The 21408-nt window shown below is 33.4% G+C and overlaps 1 protein-coding gene across 2 annotated transcripts in view; it reads left to right on the top strand.

The window, feature by feature from the left end:
- Positions 1-21408, top strand: part of SPOCK3 (SPARC (osteonectin), cwcv and kazal like domains proteoglycan 3) — a 447127-nt gene that overhangs the window by 254323 nt on the left and 171396 nt on the right. For both annotated transcript variants that reach the window (XM_057310163.1, XM_026485616.4), the window contains exon 5: positions 18888-19011. In XM_057310163.1, the coding sequence (XP_057166146.1) occupies positions 18888-19011 (124 nt within the window). The remainder of the gene's footprint in view (positions 1-18887; positions 19012-21408) is intronic.

Raw genomic sequence — 21408 nt, 5'->3', positions numbered from 1 at the left:
TCATAATGCAGTAATTTTTTTAGAGTCTTTTTTCTTTGATTTATCTTCTCTCATGAAAGTCTGCTTTTCTTTTTTTCATTTTGTTGGTGCCAGAAGAATTATTAAAGAGCTGTCAATCGAACTATGGCTGTCATTGTCCCTTTTTACAAGGAGAGAATGTTAAACAGGACCATGTCAATTTTGTGAGAATAGCTCCTTTCTACATACAATAAATACACTTGTTTCTTATAATAATAAATACTAGAATTAATGTTATTTTAAAAAAACCTACAGGGGCACCTGGGTGACTCAGTGGTTAAGCATCTGACTCCTGATTTCGGCTCAGCTCGTGATCTCAGGATTCTGAGATAGAGTCCCCGCATCAGGCTCTCCTCTGGGCGTGCAACGTGCTTGAGATTTTTCTCTCTCCTTCTCCTTCTGCCCCTCCCCCCCAAACAAATAAAAATTTTAAAACCTATACAAATATAGCATTAATAGTAAATGAGGTATGTTGACAGTTTTTATATATGTAAGCATTTATTACTTTCTGTTTAGGACTCAATGTTTACTGTCCTCCCTCCCCTCCATTCCAACTGTTTTGAGAAAAAGAAATCACACATTTCCTCCATAATTATATCACAAGCTACTTTACCTTTGAAAGGGCAGTCATGTTCTAGCAAAAAAAAAAAAAAAAAAAAAAAGTTCTAATGAAATTCACTCAAATTTATCTAGCAGTAAACAGATTCAGTTTTTAAAAAGTGTGTAGAATTAAGGAATAAGAGAGCTAGAAACTAGGAAATGTCCCCCAAAAAGTGTAATTATAACTGAGCATCATGGTCCATATTCCTTGCTGAAATCTTTTAGTTTGCTGTTTTTTAAATGAAAAGTTCTTAACATATTATTGATGTTGATCAGCAATCCCTGTGCATCTGCAATGTGGACATAGTTAGGAAAGATTATTTTTCTCACTCAACTGATGTACACCTTATACATTAAACAACTTCAAATATTATATTGAAATCTTTTGAGACTTAGTTCTTATATAGACTTAGACTAGTAATTCAACCGGGGTGTGGTTTGGGGATCAGCTTGAAAGAAAAAACATATTCCTATGGAGACCCTTATTTTCCGGTTGAGCAAGGGACGTGGTATAAATCTTGCTGTTGTATTTAAATGAAGCAACACATCCTAAGAGCTCTCTGGAACTAAACAGATATTTGGAAAGAAAGAGTTCTTGCTTTTATGAAGAAACTACATAGAAATAGCAGATTTTTAAAGGAAAAATTGACCAAGAGATAGAGATTGTCTATCACAATCTCACTATAAGGATTTTCAAACTATTGAAATATCTTTGTTCCTTCAGTTTATCTTATTAAGATCTTCTAAGGAAGATTCTAGCTCAGAAAGAGAACAAAAAACAAGTTAAGAGTGATTTAATTATATTGGTTGGCAATCACTGTGCATCTACAATGTGGACACAATTAGGAAAGGAAAGATTCAATTCCACACTTTGACATTTCCAGGAATAAAGTGAAGATTTAGAAAATGCACAAAAATCTATCAAATTGCTATTGAATCTATCCTTCCTGCATTGGGAAGGATTAGAAAATCACTTCTAAGCCAGTGCTCTCAGGGCCCCATCCCAACCATTCAAACCAGAACAACCACAGAAATATGTTTTAAACATAAAACTAACATTAAAAACAATTAGTAACAGATTCGTCAGTATAAAGAAAAATAAAACATTATTGAGATAAGTGAATCTTTAACAGAAGTTTGTAGATTCTACTCTTCCATTGTGTATAAATCTTAAATAGAAGGTAACTTAATTGTTCCTTAGCACTTTTTCCTTTATATCTAATCCCTTGCTCATCCCTCTCTAAATTTTGATTTTGGAATTATTTTTTTAAAGATGTATTCAACACAAATAGAGAAATGCTAAGGGGAAAATAGAAATTAACAATAGAAGGAAATGAAACCAAAATTATAAAGAAAATTATATTTATTTTCAGCAACTTATAACACAGCAATCCTGTACCATTTTCATCAAGAATCTTTAAACCAATTATATAAGGTCATTTATCATTCAAGTGATACAGGCAAAAATTTTCATTGGAACTTAACTTGCAATAGTGAAATATTTATTGTATATAAATGTGACCCTGTCTACACAAAGAACTCGGCTCACCAACATCAATTTATTTCATAATATAAGAATCTCTTCCTTCAGAATTTTTTAACTTGATGGCGCTGAATGCCTTGGAGGCTATGGAGTTACTACAAGGCTTATACATATTACATATACAACACAAAATATTGGCATCGTTTCCCCCAAAACATCATGACTAACAAAATAAAAAATTGCCTTATGTCATTATATAATTTCTCAATGGACCAAAGTATGACCTCTATCAAATGGTAGTCCAAGGAGGTTTTTTGTTTGCTTGTTTTTGTTTTAACCTTATGGGCTATTTTTACTGGTCAAGGTTACAAAGCACTCTTATAAAAAATTACCTCTTTGGTACCTTCCTATACTATTTCTGCACATAATGAATCCCACAGTGTCTATCTGAATCTCTTATTAGGCATTCTTTTCATGACTTGCAGCTATGAAATACATATTGGATCCTTCTTTGGGGAACTTACCACCCACTGCCACAGGCCACCTTACACCTATTTTAAGGGATTTAAGCACTATAAAGCTTGAAATGAAATCATTCTAAATTTTTCTCCTTTCGCATCTGATCAAATGTTCAATCTAAAGACAGACTAGAAACTTCAAAGCAATATGAATGGTGAGGACAAAAAGATTTTTGACAAGTATAATGAAATCATCAACCAGACAGCAGAGGAGGAAGAATTTGAACATCAGAAGAAAGCACTGAAGAAGTCTGCAGCTCCATCATTACCACGCTATACCAGAGTTCAGGAGGCATGCCAGGAGGAATGCCTAGGGGCTCCTGTGTTGTAGCTCCCCCAACCGTTGGTGCCTCCTCTGGGCTCACCATTGAAGAGGTTGGTTAATTAACCTTGGGCACAGAGTTGACATTGCTCCACACAAAACATTGAAGGACCCATATTTTTAGCAAATTCCATGGCATTATTAACATTGAGTTGCTATAGTAAATAACTGCTTGCTCTTGATACTTGAATATAGATATAAGTAGGGAAAGGAAAGAACATTGCATTTTATAAGCAAGGTATTGTAAGTGAAAAATGTAATGTCTTAATTGAACTGTATTTGAAACTGGATAAAAAATTGTACGTGTAGGTTCAATAGGGTTATTGCCCCTCTAAATATAATCCAAGAGGGTATTTTTACAAAATTTGAGGGAACAGTTCATTATTAAATTTATTATTATTATTTTAAAGATTTATTAATTTATTTGAGAGAGAGAGAACATGGGTTGTGGGGATCAGAGGGAGAGGGAGAGAGAAACTTAAGCAGACTCGGGTGAGCATGGAGCCTGACTCGGGGCTTGACCTTACGACCCTGAGATCAGGACGTGTGTCCGGCACTAAACAGACTGTGCCACCCAGGCACAGTCCCTATTAGTTACTAAATTATTAAAATAGAAGTTGAGAATTTTTTTTATAAGTCTGAAAATAATTGTGACATAAATGCCTGTTGTTAGTTTCTTCTGATGCCACTTAGAGGGAGAGGTCAGAGATCACAGGGACACGGCAGAAGTTAAAATATCTCTTACCAGCTGTTGGGCTGCATGGAAATGAAGGCAGCATTTTAAAATTCCGTCAAGGACAGAAGTCTGAAAACTAAGTTCAAATAGTTCATTAGAGGAAACAGATCTCAAAACCTTTCCATAAAGTTATTTCAAATGATATCTGGAGAATGTAGCCTGAAGCAAATGCCAAAGGTCACAATTTTCTGTTAAAAGATGTGTAATTTTCCTCATATCCTCGGGAAATCTGAAGTTCTGCAGATGTGACCATGCATGCTGTGTGGCTCGTATGCCGACAGGATCCGAAGAACCCACAGGGTTCTCGTGGTTATTGAATACAAAACTCAATGAATAATTCATAAACCACATTTTAATTTCTTCTCATGTTCTATATTTAGTAAAGCTTCACCAATTACTCAACATCTGCATTTCATTCCAATCTAAGGGTTTGTAAAATTTAGCTTCACCAAAGGGATTATTATATCATAATTTATTTTCTCTTGATGACAATGATAGAGATGCTATTTGAACAATAATCTTCCCATAAAAAAAAACCCTAAACTTTGAAAGGAAATCTGTCTCCTAATCGTTCACTCATGTGATTGTGTAAATTGATGTGTGGAACTTTGAGAAGAAAAATGTTATATGATTTATCAGTAGGATTGAGACATACTTGCACACGTGCTTAAAATGAATTGTAAAAAATAACTTAAATGCTTTAATGTGATTTATATTACTTATCCTAAAATAGAATGGATTTTCAAACTCTCCTCTTGCATATTAGGAAATTCACAAGCATGATATTGACTTCAACATATATTTTGCTGAGAATGACATTTCTGTTTTCTTTATTTCTTCACACTTTTAAGTCCAAGATAGCAGATCTATACTTGAGGAACTTAGAGAAGTTAACAACTGTTTTTTTAAAATAAATTGTACTTAGAGCGACACCTGAGTGGCTCAGTCGGTTAAGTGTCTGCCTTCAGCTCACATCATGATCCCACGATCCTGGGATAGATTCCTGAGTCGGGCTCCTTGCTCAGTGAGGAGCCTGCTTCTCCCTCTGCCTGCCACTCCTCTTGCTTGTGTGCTTGCTCTCCCTCTGAAAAATAGATGTATGAAATCTTTAATAAAAAATAAATAAATAAATAAAAGTAAATTCTACTTAGAATAGTGGAATTGACGTCAGATTTGAAACAAAGACTAGGAGTTACTTTCTACCCTATTCTTTTTTACTATGTTAAAATGAGATGTGTTTTAGATATTAACATGTCTATGTTTTTTAAATATCTGTTATTTATGGCTGTATTATGTTTAGCAGCTTTACCCTCAAATTCCAGTGGTATGACACAATAAAAATTAATTTATTATACACATATTAAACCAAGAGTAGTATTCCTTGGTGAGAGGAGACGATCTTCCTTCTCTTGATGTATGGACAAGACTCTTAACTGTAAGCATATTTAAAGAGTTCCTTTTTCTACAAAAGCCATAGTAATACATAAAAATAGATCTATATTTATATCCACTGAAGTTTGTGGGAAAGGATTACTATAAGGGTATATTTGGTCTGTCATTGGGAAGTGATTAAAGGAATTCAGGAATACTGAAAATTTTCACCAAAGGACATATATGCAAAGAACAAAATATAAATAAATTAATACTTATCCCATGTTGGATCTTCAGCATAAAACCCCAATGCTTGCCAATCTGCTACGCTACAACCCATGGCATGCTTCTTTACCTAAACTTGGATCCCTGGACAATATACCAATAGGATTAAAATAAGCCAAAGACTTCTTTGCCTATTTACACCTAAATCCTAAGTAATTCAAGATTGATTTTTATCAAACCAATGTAAACAAAATAAGCAAACACAAACCCAAGAAAACAAACTTCCAACAAGAACACAGAGTACACATATATTATTTGATCTAGTCTACAGCTATGAGGCACCTGGGTGACTCAGTCAGTTGAGCATCCGACTCTTGGTTTTGGTTCAGGTCTTGATCTCTGGGTGTTGAGATGGAGCTCTGTGCAGTGGCAGGCTCTGAACTCAGCAGGGAGTCTGCTTGGGATTCTCTCTTTCCATTGCCCTCTGACCCTCCCCTTGCTCTCTCTCTCTCGCTGTCTCTCACTCTCCATCGCTCTCAAATAAATAAAATTTTAACAAAATAAAGAAAAAAGTCTACAGCTGTGTTGCAGTGGATTAGCTTTAAACATTTAAACATCTCTCCAACATAGAAAGAGTGGCCAACTTTCAGGAGAGCTTAATTTAGCATTGTGATCTCACAGCTAAGGATTCACCAACCTTTTATTCAGCCCAGTAATTCCACTTCCCAGCCCTTGGTCCCTATTGTAACAGTAAACGTGATAAACCATTAACCAGCATTCTACTTCTTGAAGGCAGTGCTAATGGGGGACTTAGGAAATGTAGAGTGCTCTTTGTCTACTGTATGTTTTATTGCCTTTAAATGGTCAAAGAGAAAAAAAAAGTTGTCAGAAGGGGAAGAGAGACTGTGGCAAAGTATTTTTGAAAGAAAATTAACAAGAGATTATAGATTAAATAGATTTTATTATTCTAAAAAGTGAGAAGCAAAAAAATGCAGTAAATTTGCAATGTTTTTGAGTTAAAGTATTGTTGAAAAGAAGGCTCCTATATAAATCACTTCTCCATACAGTTGTGAAGAGCCAAGTTGTTCATTTCTTGATGCTTACTTCCTACATGAGTAATGGAGAGCAGGTTAAAAAAAGAGTCCTTGATAGACTGAAGTTGCTGAGGGAAATAATATAAAATGCCCTTGTCATGGTTCTTTATGCTACAGCACAAAATAATTGTTAGGAAAAATAAGACTCTTGTTTGAATTCAGAGCCAATTCTATTATTGTATCCTATTCAAATTCACTGGCTTTTAATGTGGCAAGCAATAATGACTTTCAACAAGGACTTACTTTACAAATTACATATAACAAGTTTATCTAGTAAGAAAATAAAGCTATATAATTTCTGCTTCTTAAGGAGACATTGAACTAAGATAAGAAAATAGGAACCATCCGTTGTGGTCAACCAGGGAACCCTCTCCTCCCTCTCCTCCTCCCTCCCCTTCTCTCTCCCTCCTCCTGCTTTTTTTCTTGCTTTCTTTTTGTTTGCTTTCCTTTACTTACCCATTCAATGATACTTATGGAGTACTTAGTTTGTGCCAGTCTCAGGGAAGCATACTGGAGGAAGAATGAGGAGTTGTGCTTAAAAGGTGAAAAGATTAGTGGAGAGGGAAGAGAGTTTGTGTAAAGTTCTGGAAAAAAATGAGCAGAACACAAAAACAGAAAGTCATCTGGAACATAGAACAAAGCCTATGGACCACACTTTCTGAAATAAATTCCAGTATAATGCAATGGCTTCTGTCCTGTAAACCGTGGATGCCATGGAGACTATATTTTTCCCTATCACATGACACTTAGTCCATCTACCTACTATTATCTTTCAACTTGCCCCCAGTGACCACTACTCCTAAATGCCAAAGGACTAAAAGAAGTCCCCACTGCTTTTATCACTTGTTCTACCAATCAAATTGAGGGTCTGATGAGGCACATTATTTGATTGTTGTCTTTATTGTTCATCCATAAAAATGGCAACTTTATCATTTTCCACTCTCCATGACTCTAGCACTTAGTTTCCCTAAAATTGGTCAAGTAAGAAATAAAAATGGTGGCATAATTCACTGAGACATAAGGTGAGTTTAAAGTATATGGATTGGGAAGCTGAGAACTATTCTCTCCTGACAGAAGAATAAGTGAGATATGGCTGTGTTTCTGTGGTTGGGACTAAGCATATATTTGCAGAATACCACAGCCTTGTGAGAGCTGAGGGAACAACACGTAAGTCCCAATATATCGCCGTGGACCATATATTCCTCTTTTAGATGTAAAGGGGCTCATTAGAGTGATTATAGGAAAAAATACATTCTCACTGTGAATTTCTACATACCAGAGACTTCATTACTATAGCTCCTTTCTTGTGAGAAAGATAAAATCTCTCTTCCTCCAAGTATCCTTTCAGTAATAGGCTGAAGAGTTGTCCCAAAGATATGTCTATATCCTAATTTCCAGAATCTGTGAGTATTATCTTACATGACAAGAGTGAATATTATCTTACATGGCAAAATTGTGATTAAGTTGAAGATCTTGAGAGGAGGAGGCCATCCTGGGTTTTTGGAGTGGATCTTAAATGCAATCACATTGTGTCCTTTTGTGTGTGGGGGGGAGTTTTGACAGACACAAAGGGGTGCGAGACAGTGTGAAGATGGAGCAGAGAGAGATGGGTCACAAGCCAAGGAATGACAGCCAACACCTAGAGCTCCCCAAGAGAGGGTAGTTCTGCCAATGCCTTGATTTTTAGTCCAGGGAAACTGATTTTGAACTTTTGACCTCCATAACTATGAGAGATTAAACTTCTGTTGTTTTAAACCGGAAAGTTTGTGGTGATGTGTTACAGCAAACATAGGAAACAAATACATTCTCAAATTTTGGAAACTCTATTTCTGGAAGCATGATCCAACCAAAGGAAAATCAGGAATGTGAGTAAGCAAATAGCACATAGGTTGAATGTGATTGCTTGGTATGGTGACTCCAGAGGATGCTGTGCTTAAATTCGATTTATATACAATCCCATGCTGTGATTTAGATGACCTCTGTTGCTGCTCAGCTGCTTGCTTGTAAATGGTGTGACTCAACAGAAGTTAAAAGTATGTTTAAGCCACAAAAGGTAGGCGTTTGCTAAAAGTGGCTCTTTGTCTCCCAAACTCAGAGCTAGAAGAAATAGCAGAAATAGGATAGAAATAGATATCAGGCATTACTATGTCTCCTGATGACTTAGCAGATGTCATGGGGGCAAAATAGAGACTCAGAACTAGGGAAGCATGAGTAATTCTGGGTTAAATGAGAAAGATAAGCATATGGATGGCTGTTAGAATATAACTGATAGGTAAATAAAAGGTATAAGTTACAAAGGGAATAGGTGGGATACCAAACAGGTGGCAAAAGTGTGCTTAGAGAGTCGTAAAATATTTTGTGGACCTCAAACATGAGTAGGAAGTTGGCCATATAAGTTCTAAATTGTCCTTATTACCTGTTGGACCATATGAAAACCTCATTGCAAGCTATGCTCATCTTTTTTGTCTCCAAACGAATTGTGAGCTCTATGAATTCAATGACTCTACCCACCTGGTACCTTCAGATTGTAAAATACTTTCTGGACACATTATCGGGTATATTCATGAATAAATCAATAAACAATATTTAGAAGGGTGCATGGCTACTATTTACAGCTTAGAAGATGACAAGTTATCAGGTGAGCTAGTGATAGGGTTGTAATAATGCCTAATTCAGTTCCTAGGACATGGTCAGTAGCTGTAACTATAAGTCATAATATTTTATAAATAAAAATAATAAAACTGTTTAAAAGGCCTTTCCCATAACCTTGTAGATATCGAACACATTACTTGGATGTTTCTTGAAAATGTCCTTGTCTGGCATATCTGATTCTATTCCTTATTACATCGGAAGGAGTCAACACTTACTTAGATGTATATGCTTTCAAAAAAAAGAAAAAGAAAAGGAGTATGTGTTTTCAGGACAGGAATTGAATAAAATCTGAAATAGAGAAAAATACTATGGAGTCAAAAACTCCATACTTTCTTTTTAATTTTATTAATTAGTTTACTTGAAAAATAAGAGCTAATGTAAGAGCTAATGCATAGTGAAAGCTTTGTGCTCTTACCCTTTCTCTCAGCCTATAAATCAGACTCAAGCACAACATGGTAGCTTCTTTCTCCTTTCCTATTTCTATGACTTTCCTTTTCCAATGAAGCAGTAAGCAAAGCAGAGGTCAATAACAATGACTTTCATAAAAACAACACATGAAGAAAAAGCTGTTTTCCTTCCCTGAACTTTGAATGAACTTTAGTGACTGTTTCCTTAAATAAAATGTGGTATTTAATTGTTGAAAGCTTCTGCAAAAGCTGTCAGGTCTTTTTGTTGAAGAGTAGCTAAAAATATTTCCTTCTGTTTAGAAAAACAAACAAAATCAAAAGAATATTTCATAATCAAGACACATTTTGGGTGTTGAGTTGTAGAAATTCTTCATGTATTTTGGATATTAACCCTTTTAATGGATATGTCATTTGCAAATATCTTCTGCCTTTTCATTTTGTTGATGGTTTCCTTTGCTGTAAAGAAGCTTTCTGTTTATTTTTGCTTTTGTTTCCCCTGACTCAGAAGATATATCTAGAAAAATGTGGTTATGACCAAAGTCAGGGAAATTACTGCCTCTGTTCTCTTCTAGGATTTTTATGGCTTCAAGTTCTTCTCAACTTCTTATATTTATGTCTCTCATCCATTTTGAGTTTATTTTTGTGTATGATGTCAGAAAGTGGCCCAGTTTCATTCTTTTGCATGTAGCTGTCCAGTTTTCCCAGCACTATTTATTGAAAAAATTGTATTTTCTGTATTGTATAGTCTAGCCTCCTTTGACATAGATTAACTGATCATATAAATGCAGGTTTATGCTTGGGCCCTCTATACTATTCCATTGACCTACGTGTCTGTTTTTGTGCCAGTACCATACTGTTTTGATTACTACACTTTTGTAGTATTTCTTGAAAGCTGGAATTGTGATACCTCCAGCCTGTTATTCTTTCTCAAGACTGCTTTGGCTATTTCAGGTGTTGAGTGGTTCCATCCAAATTTAGGATTATTTGATCTAATTCTGTAAAAAATGCTGTTGGTATTTTGATAATGATTGCATTGAATCTGTAGATTGCTTTGGGTAGTAAGGCCATTTTAACAATATTAATTCTTCCAGTTCATGGGCATGGAATCAAACAGACATAACAAATCTTGGTGAGAATGTGGTGAAGAAATAACAAATGTTGATGAGAATGTGGAGAAAAAGGAACCCTCATACATGGTTGGTAGAAATTCACATTGGTATACGTACTTTGGAAAACTATATGGAGGTTCCTCAAAATATTAAAAATAGAAATACCATATGATCCAGTAATTCCATGACTGATTATTTACCCAAAGAAAACAAAAACACTTATTTGAAAAGATGTATGCACAACCGTGTATATTGCAGCATTATTTACAATATCCAAGATACAGAAGCAATGTATCCATAGATGAATGGATAAGGAAAACTTGGCGTATATGTATAGGAATACTGGTCAGCCACAAAAAAGAATGAAATCTTGCCATATATAATGGAATATTGCACAGCTTAAAAAATGATGAAATCTTGCCTTTTGCAATAACATGGGTGGATCTAGAGGGTACTATACCAACTGAATTAAGTCAGACTGAGAAAGACAAATACCATATGGTTTCACTCACACATGGAATCTAAAAAGCAAAACAAATGGATATGCAAACAAAGAAAAAACGTCTGACCTATAAATACGAAGAACGAACTGATCATTGCTGGAAGGAAGGGAGGTGGGGAAATGAGCAAAATGCGTGAAGAGAAGTGGAAGTCATAGGCTTCCCGTTATAGAATGAATAAGTCACAGGAACAAAAGGCACAACATAGAGAATTCGGTCAATGATGCTGTAATAGTGTTGTGTGTTGACAGATGATAGCTCCATTTGTGGGGAACATAGCATAATGTATAAACATGTTCAACCACTATGTGGTACAACTCAAACTAATCTAATATTGTGTTTCAACTATACTCAAATTAAAAACAAATTAAAAAGAACAAAATAAGACATATTTGATCACACAGAATATTTTTTCATGTCTCTTGATAAATGTTATATTGTTAGTCATTTTCTTTTAGTAGATACTTTTCTTTTTAAGTTGCATATCTGTCATTGTTATTTTAAAAATGTGAATATGTTTTTTCCAAATATAGAATCTCTTTGATCTTTAAGAGTCACCCATTCTTGTGACCTCAAATCTTAGTTCAGACTTTGCTCAGTGCTGGCACTGTAGAACGACATCATGTTAAAGTAATAATGTAGTTAATGTTTAAAACCTTGCTTTTTGATGAACATTAATAATTGAAAAAACAAAGGAATTTATGAATTATTGTTTTAAATATTGGAAGCTAGACTTTGTAAACATTCTCATGTCTGGAATGAAATTACACCTGTCAATACAAATTAAATAGAACCAATTCATGTATTAGTAAATTAATATTTGTATTGATTCCCTAAATCAGAATCACATATATGGTGATATATTATTTATTGAACTGTATAAAAATTTCTGTTTTAATCAGCCAGATATGTTCTCTAGACAACATTTATTGGTGTAGATCCTTTTTAAAGTAAAATTTGAAGTAATTGTCATTTTTCACCCGTTAAGTAAAACAGACATAGAAATTTATGAAATAGGGAATGTGGTTTTCCATGACATTTAAAACTTCATATGCACATCATAGCAAGGAAAACATTAGTGATAAAGCAAAAAAAATTGAACACTGGAAGTCCATATCTGTAATTATAAGTGCTAGAAACTTAAGCAAGATAATTAAGCTCCCTCCAACTCTCTATTTCTAGCTTCAGAATTTGAAGACTAGGGGCGCCTGGGTGGCACAGCAGTTAAGCGTCTGCCTTCGGCTCAGGGCGTGATCCCGGAGTTCTGGGATCGAGCCCCACATCAGGCTCTTCCACTATGAGCCTGCTTCTTCCTCTCCCACTCCCCTTGCTTGTGTTCCCTCTCTCTCTGGTTGTCTCTATCTCTGTTGAATAAATAAATAAAAAATCTCAAAAAAAAAAAAGAATTTGAAGACTAACACATATTGTATATGATTGCTAAAATAATAGATATTACTGCAATATATGAGTCTAGCATGTAATAGACTATCAACACACATGAAAACCTAACCTTTAATTTGTGTGAGTACTTGACTCAGTTCTAAAATATTGTTTGATGAAATTTTATTGGCTTGAAAACGAAAAATAACTTTCCAGCTCTTCTTCCAATGAATACATTTATACATACTTGATAATTAGGTAATTGGTTTATCATACTCAAGATTGTGAATTCCCAATCTGTTGATCTGTATTTTGCTGGAAGTAGATTTATGGACATTTCTAATCCATAATAACTCCACCAATGACTAAATCTTACACAATCAAGATCCTTTGCAGTTGAATATACTTTTTGCGTAGCTAAATAAAGACAGCTTTAGTAATTAAAATGATGTTTGAAATTAATTATGTGGAAACAGTACGGACTACAATCTGGATTTGACGTCATCTACATTTTATACATTTTAAACCTTTATTACTCATTCAGTCCATTGGGGATCAGATTGAGAAAGAGATTATAAGTGTCATTTATAGTACTGTCTATATTGAAATTTGAAGTTGTTCATTGATGTCTTTAATAAATGTGAATATGCTCACTGCTTAATAAAAAATTACTTGATGGACTACATCACTCAATTATTGTAACTTGTCCATGATTCAAATCTCACAATGATAACATAGCTTTAAAGTAAAGTCAGGGAAACATTCTTTGACAGGAAATTAGCCTCACTAATTGGTTTATTGTGTTAACAAGATCTATGTTCAAATATACTGGTTGTTGAAATAAACCTCACTTAAATTGTATGCTACTTAAGTAGCAATATAACTCTACAATATTATTTTAAGATTTGTTCAAAGAAAGTTTGAAATATTATAAATTATCCACAGCTCTTTAAAGTCTAAATTCTGATGTTTAATTTTATTACTCTGTAAAAATTATGCTCTCTAAATCACTAATTACTTTGATTTTCTGGCAACACTACTGTATAAGTTGATTTGGTAAATACAGTTCATGATAAGAATTTATTACTATGATCAATTTTTAGAATGCATTCAATTTATGCTACGAATAGTTTTTAAAGATACATTTTATTAATTACTCCTAGTACTGAATTTTGAAATACATCTATAAGTGAGCTTTTTCTATGAATCTTAGTTCTTTGTAATATACAAGGAACAAGTAGAGTTTCTGCTCATATTGCAGAATAAACTATGCCAATTTATTTTTAATATGTATAGTTTAGCAGCTATAGTTAATAATGTTTTCTCATATAAATAAATGTTTGTTTTGTATTTGTAGAATATATCTTTTTACTTAAAATTAAAATTGATTGCTTATGCCTTGATTCATTGCTTAAATTACTATCACACACAGTACAAAAATCACGGGAAGCAAATAGTGGCCACTACAGTTTTAATGCATTCTGTATAGGACTTTTGAAATTTCACATAATTGTCTGCCCTAAAAGATAATTTCCTGCACTTGCTAATACCATCTGTCCTTTTCTAAGACGCATGGCAAAAAAAAAAAAAAAAAAAGTAATAAGGAAAGCCTTGATTCTTGAAGAGTTATGGCCAATAGGGAATGAATCATAAGTTGTTAGTTGTGTCTTAAGTAAGAATTCTTCCACAAGTCTGGCAGAACTTGAAAAACTGACTGCTCAAGGGAATTGAAGTGTTAGGTGTATTAACCAGACAAGAAATACATCACATCAGGCTGTCCTCAGCTGAGATATTCACAGAATATCTGTGTTCACTTGAATGTCATTTTATCAGATTAGAATAAAATTCTTTCATTGAAACAAAGTTAATTTAAGTGCATATAGAAAGAAGCAAATACACATAAGGAATTAAGACTTGAATACTGATGATTCCCCTCCTAAGGTAAATATATAATAAATAAATTGGCATTTTTTCCTGCTTGCATATTTATGGCCTAAAGAAATGAGGATTAATTATGTGTGATGTCAGATTTAGGAACTACAGAGTTGTAGACAAAATATATAATTATTTACCGTATAAATATGATACATTTTTTATTTTTATCATTTATTGATGATGCTTTTTGATATTATAATACGAGTATCCTTTAATTCTTAGGTTTACTTTCATAGAAATTACTGCCATGTTTTATCTTCCCTCTTTCATTAGTTATCACAAGACTGGGCTTCCTACTTTCATTTGCTACCTTGAGATAGCTGAAGTTTACACCTTCAGCATTCCAGCCTGTCTCTTGCTCCACTCAACATCATCCTTTACACCATAATGATATATTTGTTTCACTTGGTAACACTGTCAAGCTCTAAAATCATAACATATGGTGCTTATGCACTGTCTATGCTTCTAATTTTTGAGTGTCTTTGTATAAGTAATTTTATTAAAGATTTATAGGCTCATGGAATGCTCAAGATCAAATGACCCATACTGATGAAGCTTAGCATCATGTAAGGGAAGAAATTAAGACCCAGGGAGGTTACTGACTTGTCAAAACTGATTAATGACATGGTCATGTATAAAAATTAAATCAAGATTTTTTTTTTCCTGCTATAACCATTTTGGTAGCATCATTTGTGCTCTTTCCAAAATCAATGTAAATCCTAAAACGTGGACATTGTGTTCAAATTATCTTGTTAAAAGGCACAACATGATTAACTAAACAGAAAACCAAATAGACCATAATTGAATAAACAGATGTAGCAGTAATTAACATAGTAGTTATTAGAAAAATAAGAGACTGTTGAGCTTTCATGTGTGACTGCTGCTTTGAGTCTCAACACTGAAGACCAGAGTGAAAGGTAAATCAGGAGCACAGGAGACAGCTCAGGTAATAAGATGGTACAACTCAACTGCCTCAAAATAAGTCATGTAAAGGAGCACTAGCTATAGTATAAATTCTTTTGAGTAATTTAATTTTCCACCTACTAGAAGCATAAAAACAGGTATATTCTTATGAAGCTAACTTAGTGCCTGAATAAGATTTTGAGAAAAATCCTTGTTTTTATCTGTCATAGATTATCATTCAATTGCTTCAATTCTTTGGGTTCAAAAATACAATTTTTTGCTCTTTAAGGGAAAGGATCATGGCCACATATAGGATGCCATTGTAAAGTCAATAAATAAATTTTTAACTCAAGTCTTCAAAATTGAAGTATGTATTTTTGAAAAACAGTTCTTTTAAAGGTAGACCTTTAAGAAGTTTATTCTAGCAGAGTTGCCATTGAAAGAGTAGTTTCTAAATAATTCTAAATAATTGAATTTTGTACTTCATTAAGGGAGGAAATTTTATTGCCCCATTTGATAATAATTCAAAATAATTAACTGCTAATTGTTTTTGGTATATCAAAAAATTAGGCTTACTTTCAAAGGTTAACTATCTTTTACATTTGGAATACTCAAAATAATATGCCTAGTGATGCTTTTGCTTATGGTAGTTTCTTACATGTCATTCCTCCTGCTATGGATGCCAGACACTCATTCCGATAGCCTGAGCCAGCTGTGCCTTTTCCTAAGCCCTTCACTCTGCCCATCTTTGGCTGCCCATCTTGGACTTCCTTGACTGTCTCTCACTTAAAGCACAATTGTTCTTCCTTAAATAGGACCTTCAAAATGTAATTAAAAATCAAAAAAAAAAAAGATAATCTCCACTTATATGTAATTATATATTACATATATAATAATATAGATAGTAAATTACTATCTATAGATAATAAATACATAGATAATAAATTAAACCTGAGACATTTTCAGTTATAACATCTACCTCACTAATTTTCCTAAGAACAAGACAAATATTTTAATACCAAGATTGTGAGTAATGTTACTTCTGAGGAGCATTCCTGATACCAAATTAAACAAATTCTCAATCACATGACAACTTTGGTAAAGTAGACTCTGGGATGCAAAAATGTCTTCCATGCTGGGGATGTACTATATGGTAACTAATTTAACAAAATAAAAATTATTTAAAAAATTGTCTTCCATGGTGAATAGAGTGAGTAGAGATGCCATATTTGGCTAGCTGTCAGGTGAAGCACTAAGTGCTAAGGGGGAGCAAGATGTTTGCAAAGACTTGCCCAACTCCTGCCTTTAGAAGTGGTCAGCATTGCTCAGAATCCTAAAGCCTTTGTGAACGATAGCTTATTTGTCCTCTGGTGTCCACCATGTTATATTGTTTATTTTGTTTTCACATGTAAATCCTTTATTTTTTTCAATTATAGATGTTTTGATTTTTGAAAAAAAGAAAGTACATGCCTTATCTGTTTATACCTGGTGATTCCAGTTAGTACATTGCTAATTAATTTATGAATTTGTAGAAGTATTTTTTAGTCAAATAAGATTCCTAAAAATTCATTTGTATTTATACCTTAATTCTAACATGAATACATGGCTAGAAAAAGTATATTCTATATTGACCTTTATGTGCTTAAGTGTAATTTGTCTTTCAACAGAAAATGAAATAATTCATTTTCTTCATGTGTAAATTACATCAGTCTGAGATGATTTAAGAACACATAAAACTATATTTAGAATTTCAGATTTCAAATTTAGGCTCAAATTTTCTAGACTATTTTGTTAAATATAGAGTCTATTCTGTAAAGACTGTCTTACGATGACAAAATGCTAAGTGCTTTCTTTTGGATTTACTGAATATAATAAAATGTTCATGATTCACTGTTCATTCTCCAGGTGTTATGGTATGAATAGTATATATTAAAATATGAATTTTGGTTAGCTTACCCTCATCTACTGCATTTATTCAAAAATAAACATAAGTAAATTACTGGTTTTAGAAATGGCATAGTTTGGCATCAACTCCTATTCAAAATGCTGGTACAAATATATGTAACATTATAATGTTTATAGTGTTGATGATACTTCAGCAAATTCTAACTAGGATGAAGTTTAAATAAAAAATACCATTTTTATTGATGTACTTTAGGAATAAGAAAGCAATGCTGGCTTTGAAGGGAATAAGGATAACTAAAGACTGAACTTGGTAATAATTCTCTTAAGGTACCTGATTGCATAATTTTATGCTTTATTTTGATTATACAATGTGAAAGAATAATGCGAATAGAATGCATTTTTTATTTCCCTCTGCTCTATTTCTGTAATTTATAAGTTTGAAATGGCATAGAGTAATAATGTTCCAAGTTTTCCAGTTATTGTTTAATTCCCATTAGAATTCTGTGCCAATTATTTAATCAGTAATAGCCCCATGGTTATTTTTCCCATTTTTTTCTTATGACATGAACTCTATGGCCAGACATTTTAAATTTTAAGTAGTCTTTGGGCAAAATTTACAAAATTGAAATAAAGAGAAATGTTTAGAGCTATGATAGTTTCATGAAAAATTTTTGAGAGAAGCAGGGTTGGGGCGGGGGAGAAGATAAAAAACCTTTTCTCAATGTCCATCCAAATTTTATCAAAATTTGAAACACATAGTTTGAACTTCTTTCCCTATAATAAAAAGTAATACTATATTTCTTAATAGTATTTCAGGATTACTTTTTTGTAGGTTGACTTATTTATGACAAAAATGAAAAGGAAATAGAAGCAAATATTTCTCGTAAAACATCTTTTCTCATCACAATAGACACATGAAATTACTGTCTCTATAAACAATTTTAATGAATAAGAATGAGTACTGATTTACTAAAGAATTTCTGAATATTGAATGTTTTTGAATAGATTCCTTGTTGCTTTGCTTCTTAATTCTTAGCACTTTACCCGCTGTACGTAAATTGTTCACACAAGTAGGCAGAGCAATAAGCAGTTTAATCAAAGTGGAAAAACAAATAATTCTAAGTGTAGGTAACAGAAAAGAATGGGTTTTCCCAAGTTATTCTAGATCAAAGCCTCAAAATGGATCTATTTTGAAGTATTTCTATATAATAAAAAAGAGGATTGGCTATCACTAAACCTATTAATTTGGCTTTCTAAATTTTAGTCATTGCTGGAAAGTTCTTTATTGCTGTTTTCTCTCAAAATAAGCACCTCTTATTTCCAGGCACATTGGGTATACCTGAGGAATTTGGTGTTCTTTTCAGTTACTGTTCTTCATGAAATAGTTCTCTATTGCCAAGCAATTGTTGCTTCTGTTTCTGGGATTATCAAAAACACATCACAGCTACAGATTAAAACAAAAAAATCTGCATCATGACACATAACTATGTGACCAGCAGAATATTTCAAAGGAATATATTCTTATTTTTTATGGGAAAATCTTGATATATGAAATAAAAGATTATAATGAAGAATGCATACTGATTAATAAATTGAAAATGAGCATGGAGTTTACAGATTATAATTTATCTTCAGGAGTTGGAATGACATGAAGAAAAGTCATGACGTTAATATCAATTTATGTATTTTAAAAAATGCACTAAGTATGGTTATCGTTGTTGTTTGACAGCATGAAAGATGCAGGAGTCGGCCATAAGCAATGGAGGGGTCCCGTATCATCCACCTGTAAGCAGTGCCCGGTGGTCTATACCAACCCCGTGTGTGGTTCAGATGGCCATACCTACTCTTCTCAGGTAAAGACAATTACAGTCATTTTGTATGAAACACGTAATATGTATTTACTATTAAATGAATAAAATTATCAGTTCTCCCATGTAGTCATCCAAATAATTTATATAGCTCCTAAAACAATGCAAATAATCTCGTGGGTTTGGAATCTGACATAATGTGTATTTGTTTCTCCTATATCAGAATTTTTAAAATTTGAAATACTAAATTTGTGAACACTTTGAGCACTCCAGTATTAAAAGCAACATTTCCTTTGTTGCTACTATGAAAGAGGTCAGAAATGTAACCATGTCATACCATAATGTTAACAATTATTATCATTATAACAGCAATAGCAGCTACCATCTGTCATTATCATTACTTCTTTTATCTCATGTTATTTCCTATAGTATTACTAGAAAACCTCCAAAAATTCTTTTAACAAATGAGAAAACTAAATATCAGAAAGATATAGCAAAGTTCACATATTTACTGACATTGAAACCAAGATGTGTTGCCATCTCTGATTTTGTGTCTCTGTTCTCTCCTCTACATTATTCTGCCTCTTTATGTGGTGTCCCATATTATTCATATATATAGGAGATTTTATTAACTTTACCTAATAAGACATTGACAAGTTGTCTTTAATTATGTGACAGGATGGAGTGTAGGCTCACAAGCTCTTACATGAAACTTTGGGGCCAGATAAATTTATGAAATTAGATTTTTCAAAAATACATCTTTTTGGGGGCACCTGGGTGGCACAGCGATTAAGCGTCTGCCTTCGGCTCAGGGCGTGATCCCAGCGTTATGGGATTGAGCCCCACATCAGGCTCCTCTGCTATGAGCCTGCTTCTTCCTCTCCCACTCCCCCTGCTTGTGTTCCCTCTCTCGCTGGCTGTCTCTATCTCTGTCAAATAAATAAATAAAATCTTAAAAAAAAATACATCTTTTTTAGAAAAGATAATGTAGCATATTGTACCGTGTCTCCAGTGGGACCTTGCCCTTTTATTAAACATATTAATATCTTATTAAGGAACTAGATGAATATTCACATCAATACATGAAAACTACAAAGTAACTTTACCTCAGTTCATATCTGAGTTTGCTTACTGCAAGGGGAGTTCCAAAAATATTTAGCTACATGAACATTTTGTTTTGTAGATACCTCTTTATGAACCATCCCTTCTCCTAGCAAATATGTCCTCGCAAGTTTCACTTGCATTTATAATCATTAATTTTAACAATAGCACTGCAATAATAAGATAGACTCATTCAGTCAATAAATAGATGCATAGTACTTATTTGGTGCTAAGTACTGTGTTATCTTGGTGAAAATCAAAATATAAGTGTGGTCAAGGTTGTTTGAGAGGTAATCGTTCCTGAAATGTGCTAATTTGCTGAGGTTTTAAAGGTGTGTATTGCTAGGAGAGAATGGAGAATTTTACTGGTCATTTCAGTATGACCTTGATCTTGGTGCATTCATCATGGTCTAGAGTCTCAGCTTTGCAAGTTAAGAAAATTCATGTTTTTGGCACAAGGGAGAATGAATCTATCTCATATTATCAAATCCTACATGATAATGTGTAAATCATGATACTGATTTATTCAATGACAACGAAGGTTGCAGTTGTAATATTCAGATTGGTGGGTAGAGCTACATGGCAAGCAAGTTTTAATCTTAATTGTACTTGATGAACACTGATGACTGAACAGGTTGAATCAAGGGAGGGACTGTAATTTTTACTGGCATCTAGCTAGGATAAGCCTGTCTTTCTTCAAAATTAGAAGTAGATGTGGTGGAGGTACTAGTATGTTTATGTCCAGGGTGTCCCTGGAGTGTGCTAACATTAGTCTACCACCTGCTTAAGGGGATCTCTTAAGGATGCTCCTAGTGGATGATCAGTTTCTTGAATTTAGTTTCACAGAACACAAAGTTATAATCATGAATGATTTCTTCCTTTTGGAACCATACAGGAGGACTTGCTTGATGATTTTGGAGAAATACAATCATATTCCCATCCAAGATTAAATATACCTATTATAAGGAGATTGATTCACATGTATTTCCAATTCTGTGGGGTTTTCCCACTCTTCTTCTTTTTTACTAAGCACCCTTGAAGACCCCCCCAACTTACAAATCATATGATTTTATGAATATTGTTAATAAAACCATTCTAAGTAATCTATTGAATTGTAACCATTCTGAGTAATCCATTGAATAATAAATATTGCTTTATTATTTTAATATTTATTTGCATACATATCACTTTCAATACATGTCTTGTTGACAAAAAAAAAAAAAAAAAAAAAAGCGAAAAGAACGTGGTTCAAATGAATATGAGCTTTTAGTAAGTCCCAAATCACCATCCTCATTTCTGTTGATTCTAATTTAACGTGGTGATTTTTCCACTTTGGACCAC

The sequence above is a fragment of the Ursus arctos genome, unplaced genomic scaffold (genome assembly GCF_023065955.2).
Source record: "Ursus arctos isolate Adak ecotype North America unplaced genomic scaffold, UrsArc2.0 scaffold_11, whole genome shotgun sequence".
NCBI classification, from domain to species: domain Eukaryota; kingdom Metazoa; phylum Chordata; class Mammalia; order Carnivora; family Ursidae; genus Ursus; species Ursus arctos.
Note: the sequence above shows the minus strand (reverse complement) of the source record. Positions and strands in the feature narration are given on the sequence as shown.